At 38.3% G+C, this 6,792-nt stretch overlaps 1 protein-coding gene across 1 annotated transcript; it reads left to right on the top strand.

Moving 5' to 3' along the window:
* The first annotated feature begins 3,164 nt into the window (after positions 1–3,164).
* On the top strand, positions 3,165–4,274 carry LOC122054661. Its single transcript, XM_042616104.1, has 4 exons — positions 3,165–3,494; positions 3,666–3,844; positions 3,889–3,959; positions 4,072–4,274. Exons 1-4 carry the CDS (start codon positions 3,165–3,167, stop codon positions 4,272–4,274), a joined length of 783 nt encoding a protein of 260 aa, XP_042472038.1.
* Positions 4,275–6,792: the final 2,518 nt, after the last annotated feature.

Here is a 6,792-nt window from a genome sequence, read left to right as displayed (position 1 = left end):
AAGCACTTGTTGCTTCGCTTCTACGAGAAAAATACTCACAAAATCCATAAAAATAGAAAAATTACATAAACTTACAGATCTGAAACTTTTTCATGATAACAAATACAAAACATGTACATGCTTCGCACGTGGCTCTGATACCACTATAAGCGATTCGAGATCCCCGAAGCTAGTCACGGATCCGTGTGAAGAAAAATAAAAATTCATGTACATGTTTGTCTACACTAGATCTACCTTAGATCTACATGAAAGAAGTGTTACCCTTGTAGCGATGCCCTTCGCTTATCCCGCTCGTCCAAAAGGTTGCTGGATCTCGTAGAGTGTCAAGTGTACACTCCTCTACACGTATCCACACGGACAAAAGGTGGAGAAAACCATTTAGAGTGTGCTAGCACCCTTGTATGGTTTCGGCAATGGAGGAGAGGGAGAGAAGAAGAAGAGAGGAAGAAGATGATGGGAGAATCAATTAGCACACAATTGCACTTACACCATCATCAAGTGGCCGGCCACTTTATTGTGTGCTTTATACCTCCATGTAATACCAAGAGCCATGGCTCTTGGTCTTCCTCATGAGGTGGCACACAATGATGTGGCCTTGATGATGTGGAACACTATCATTGGCTGACCCATGCCAAGTCACAAATGAGGTGGCATTTGGTCAAGTCAAACTTGACCCTTCATCTTCCCTCTCAAGTCAAGTCAAACTTGACCTCTTATCTTCCATGGTTGATCAAATCTAATCTTTGATTCAAATCAATTTAATTTAATGAATCTCTATTCATTAGTTTAAATTGATGCAATGAATCATAATCTAAATTAGACTCATTCAACACATGAATCAAATTGGGTGCAATTCAATTAGTCTAATTTGGATTACTCTTAATCCAATTTGGTTCATCACATGAACCTAATTCTCTTGGTCCATCATATGAACCTAATCTCCATCTAACTGCCCTTTGTGTGTGACCCTATAGGTTCTTGTAATGTTGGCAATGCTCCTAAACCCATTTAGAAACATAAGTAATGAGCGGTATCTAGCAACACATCATTACTATCCAAGTTACAAGAATGTTGAGATCCAACATCACCATTGTGACTACTAATTGTGACTCTCACAATATGTGGCAATGTCCTTCTATCCTTGACATCTAGATTGATCAATTGAGGCATAGACCGTGTCATCCTCTAACCAATCTATGTCTTGAACTCCAAGTAGACTCACTCTAATCAAATAATCTCAATATCTCATATTGACTTATTTGGGCATGGTCATGCACTTGGTGGTCTCACTCTATCAAGAATCATGATGTCACTCCCGTTATATAGGAGGGATAGATCCCATCTACATCACTCACATCCCTCCACATAATTTGTTACATACCCAGTAATCGCCTTTATAATCCACCCATTTACGGGTTACGTTTAACGAAGTCAAAGTATGCAACTCCTTATGTAGGGAACCATGGTGACTTCAGGTCCAAGGACTGATAGTCATACTAATAGTCACATGAGAAAGTATATGACACTCATATAACGATCCATGATACTTTCTCATAGCGGGTCATTCAGTATACATTCTCTAATGCATATCCATGTGTCAACTTGATATCTAATATCCATGACTTGTGAGATCAAGTCATCGAATTGACCTACATGCTAGTCTCATCGTATTAACATTGTCCCTGAATGTTAATACTTGACTAGGAATGATTAAGAGGAATGTTCTCTATATTATCTCACTATCAATTCAATCAATCGATTGATATAGATAATAACCTTCTACTCAAGGACGCTATTATACTTAGTTGTTTGACACCAATACAAGTAAGTATAATAATCATAAACAAATGCCTTATAAATATATATATATATAGGAATATGATACATCGAGTCCATACAACAATCATCACATGATCGGCTCTAGGGCTCTCACTAATAGATATCTCCCATATCAGGTCCACGTTGGGCCTGTTATGGGGAGATATCAAGCCCAACGTGGGTCTGATATATCTTCATATAAGGCCTAATAACAAAAAAAAAGAAGAGAGATTTAGACCTAGAGAGTTCCGATTGCACCCATTTCAGTTTCTATGGATTTCTAATTTTACAAGGAGTTCAAATATGCTCTTCATTGTTATTTTTGGCATTCCTAGTAGTGGACCAGAGGTTTTGAAAAACCTAAAATGTATAGGGATTGTTTTGCTGATTCTTTCTTATTATATTTTAACATCTTTTAGAAGTTGAAATAAATAATAGATAACATATTTTAACTCCTTATAATATTAGAAATCCACAGGAACTAAAATGATTGCAATCGAAGCTCTTTAGGTCCATCAGTGGGTTTCGGTCCTAAAATTGCAAGGAGTCCAAATATGCTCTTCATTATTATTTTCGGCATTCCTAGTGGTGGACTAGAGGTTTTGAAAAACCTAAATCTCTCTTTCCTTCTTTATTTATTTTTTCTTTTTTTTTTGTTATTAGGCCTGATATCTCCCATATCAAACCCACGTTAGGCCTGATATGGGGAGATATCATACCCACATTAGGCCTGATATGAAGAGATATCAGGCCCACGTTGGGCCTGATATCTCTTCATATCAGACCTAATAACAAAAAAAAAAGAACGATAGATTTAGGTTTTTCAAAACCTCTGGTTCACCACTAGGAATGTCAAAAATAATAATGGAGAGCATATTTGGACTCCTTGCAATTTTAGAAATCCATAGAAATTGAATGGGTGCAATCGGAGCTCTCTAGGTCTATTAGTGAGTTTCGGTCAAAACCCACTAATCGACTTAGAGACCTCAGATTGCAATCATTTCAGATCCTGTAGATTTCTAAAATTACAAGGAGTCTAAATATGCTCTCCATTGTTATTTTCGGCATTTCTAATAGTAGACCAGAGGTGTTGAAAAATCTAAATCTTTTTCTTTTTTTCTTTTTTATTTTTTTCCCTGTTGTTAGGCCTGATATGGAGAGATATTAGGCTCAACATGGGTTTTGATCTCTTATAACATGTTTGAGAAAAAAATTGAAAAAAAAAAAAGAAAAACAAAGAGAAGATAAAAAAAAGAAGAAGGAAAGAGAAGATACGTTGCATGCAAAGTGAAAAATTTGTAAGCTTCTTTCATGACTTGCTTGGCAAAATTGAAGCATGCAGCCCTATGGACAGCAGTAATATCCCTGGAAGGAAGCTAACTGGATCCCAATCAAATGGGTTGATAAGGACGGTGGGTGAGGAAGAGATCAAAGAAGCCCTACATGACATTGGATGTGACAAGGCACCGGGTCCGGATGGCTATGGGGCGAAATTTTTCACTTTATCGTGGGACATTGTAGGTTTGGATTTTATGGCAGCAGTTCAAGAGTTCTTTCAAGAAGGGAAATTGCTTAAACAATGGAATAATACACTGACCACCTTGGTGCCAAAGGCGGATCATGCCCCGAGGGTGTCAGATTATCGGCCTATCTCATGCTGCAATGTTTTCTACAAGGTAATATCCAAGATCTTGGCGAGTCGATTAGCTTCGGTTGTGGACTTCTTGTTGGATCCGGCTCAAGTGACATTTGTGTAAGGAAGATCGATAGGAGACAATATTAATTTGACCCAAGAACTCCTAAGGAAGTATGCTCGAAAAAGAATATCACCAAGGTGTATGATCAAGGTTGATTTGAGGAAGGCATTTGACACGGTGGATTGGGAATTTCTTATGACGGCACTCGTTGATTTTGGTATTCCCCAACAGTATTATGAATGGATTAGAGAATGTGTAACTACGACCTCTTATTCAATCTCCCTCAATGGTGACATCTATGGATACTTCAGCGGACGTAGCGGTTTGAGGCAAGGTGATCCTTTATCTCCTCTCTTATTCGGTTTATGTGTAGAAGTGCTCTCAAGAAGACTACAGGTCGCTTGTTCGTCACCCTCATTTCGACATCATCCTATGTGCAAAGTGGTTGGCATCACTCATTTAGCTTATGCCAACATTTTGATGTTGTTTGCTCGGGCGGATGAAGCCTCCATCAATGTGTTAGCGGGCTGTTTGGAATAATTTGGTTGTGAGGCAGGGCTCAAGGCCAATCCGTTGAAATCTCATATATATATGGCTGGGGTTGATGTGGGGGTGAAGGGTCGGCTCCTACAGATAACTGGATTTCAAGAAGGTACTTTTCCATTCCGGTATTTGGGTATTCCACTAGCAGCGGAGAAGTTGCAGATTGCCAACTATGACCCCCTACTTGAGGCTATTACAAATAAGATAAATTCTTAGCCAAAACATACATTATCATATGCGGGGTGGTTTGAATTGGTGCGATCGATGCTACAAGGTATAGAATGTTATTGGTTTTCTTTACTTCCTATACCTGAAGGAGTTATTGAAAAAATTAAAGCGATATGCCGAATGTTTGTATGGTCTACTAAGTTCCCTCCAATTGCATGGGACACTTTTAGTCTTCCTAAGCATATGGTGGATATGACCTCCGAGAGCTAAGTGCGTGGAATGAAGCTCTATTAAGCAAAACTCTTTGGGCAATCCAATCAAAGACGGACTCGCTTTGGGTAAGATGGGTTCATCATCACTATATTAAAGGGGTTGATTTTTGGCAATGGAAGACAAAGGCTTCGGACTCGCCACTTATCAAGAGACTTGTACAAATTCGGGATAAGATTCAAGTTGCCATGAATGGAAATGGGGCAGCAAATATGAAGTTGATTGAGTGGTTTGTAGCGAGAAAAAAAGGAGTAGCAAATGCCTATGAATTCTTTAGATCGAGAGGTCTTCAGTGGCTTGGGGATCCTTGATTTGGAGGTCAAAAATTTTACCAAAGCATCGATTCATTTTTTGGCTACTTGTACATGACAAGTTACGAACTGCGGATAGGATGCTCTATGAATCAAACAAAGAGTATATGCTTTGTCGACAACAAGATGAATCAATTGACCATTTGTTCTTTGAATGCCCCATAACGTGTGAGTTGTGGAGGAAGGTCAAACCTTGGCCAGCGCTTCAACATGATTTCAGATCAGTGGGGGAGTTGCTACAAGTTTTCGGGCTACATTATAAAAGAGGTAACCGTAAAATGAAAGTTCGATACCTTGACATTTCTAGTATGATTTATACTCTATGGGAAGTCCGCAATAAATGCAGATATGAAGGGATAGCTCCTGATATTGAGAGGATATTTCACAAAACTCAAATCCATATCCATCGGTTCATCGATCTATCTACAGCCTAGTACTTATCCGTTCGCATTGGATTAGTATCTGTGTTCTGATGACTTGTCGTCCAAGGGGTGTGCTTGCATCCATGGTTGTCTTTGTTATGATTTTCCTTGCATCTGTCGAGACTAATATTTGATTTCACCGGCTGAATAGATTTTATGGTCAACATCAAATTGGTGGCAAAGGATAGTTGAGCATATTTTCAACGTTGCATGCTTGGGCAATTTTCTTTCCAACTGATTTTCATCGGCGAAAGAAATTTATCGACGAAAGAAGTGAACGGTACAATTTTTGCTTTCATTGGTAACTGGCTTTCATTCTGGCTTTCATTGATAAAGAGTGCAAACCTTAATTCGGTGGAGGCTTTGAGTCCGTGCTTGACTTTTGCTGTTGTCCGTGCTTGACTTTTAATGAGTTGGGGCTCAAGCAAGATGTGGCGTTGAAATTATTCATGTTGGAGGCATATGCTATAGGTAGGTGGCACATGATCATTGGTGTAATTGATTTTTATGGAATGATTTTATCTTTTGTATGTGAGGCATGGGGAGATTGGTGCATAGATCCATCGTAATTGACTCGCGGTATCTAGTCCGTAGCAAATGACTCGCGGTAAAGACAGTACTAAATTTGTTGATTGCTGGAGCTTTGTCAAAAAGCTTAAGAGAGTGAGTAGATCCACCATAATGATCTATCTAGTACGCAGCAAACAGCTCGCGGTAAAGACAATACCAAATCCGTTGATGGCTGGGGCTTTGTCAAAAAAATATGAAAAGGTTCATAGATCCATCACAAAGATCTATCTAATCCGCAGTAAACAGTTTGCGATAAAAACATGATAAATTTGTTGATAACTGACCACTTGCTAAAAATGATAAGAAATGCTTTCTATTTGTTAAGAGATGCTTTCTGTTTGTTGTCTGTGTTTTGAAGCCACAACTTCCTGTCTGAAGCTTGCTGTTTAGACGAGTGCACTCGAAGTTGGGCTTGCATCTGTGATTTTGGATGGACTTTAGCTCACAACCTGGATGGACTTTGGCCCACAACCTGCAGGGTTTGGTAAGCTTGGTAACTGCACGTGTTTTGTTTGGGAAGCTTTTTTAATGTCATGTATGGGTTGTTTGTTTGCATGTAAGTGTGAATGCAAAGTTCAATTATGTGCTTAAGAATGTGTAATATGCATCACATTGAGTGTGTTGTGCTCATGTGGTGTTATGAGTGGACTGTTTGGGGAGTTTACCTCATCTTTTGAGGATTAAGACTCATGATGATATAACTTGTTGTTTTACCTTTCAGATCAGTTTTTATACATATATATCTATTTCCAAAAAGAGAGAGAAATGACAAAGAAAAGAAAAAGAAAATTAATTAAATTTGTGTAAATAGGAAGATCACTATAAAAAAATACATCATTTAGTAAATATTAAAGTAGTATACTTCTTTTGATAAATTTAAAAACCTAAGTACGTCTTTTAATAAATTACCAATTAATCTTATAATCATCCATGAGGCTCATATATTAACGTTCACTTTTTGTATAGCTCGAGTTAATACTTTTATTTAATCAT

The sequence above is a fragment of the Zingiber officinale genome, chromosome 3B, assembly GCF_018446385.1.
Source record: "Zingiber officinale cultivar Zhangliang chromosome 3B, Zo_v1.1, whole genome shotgun sequence".
In the NCBI taxonomy this organism is placed as follows: Eukaryota; Viridiplantae; Streptophyta; class Magnoliopsida; order Zingiberales; family Zingiberaceae; genus Zingiber; species Zingiber officinale.
Note: the sequence above shows the minus strand (reverse complement) of the source record. Positions and strands in the feature narration are given on the sequence as shown.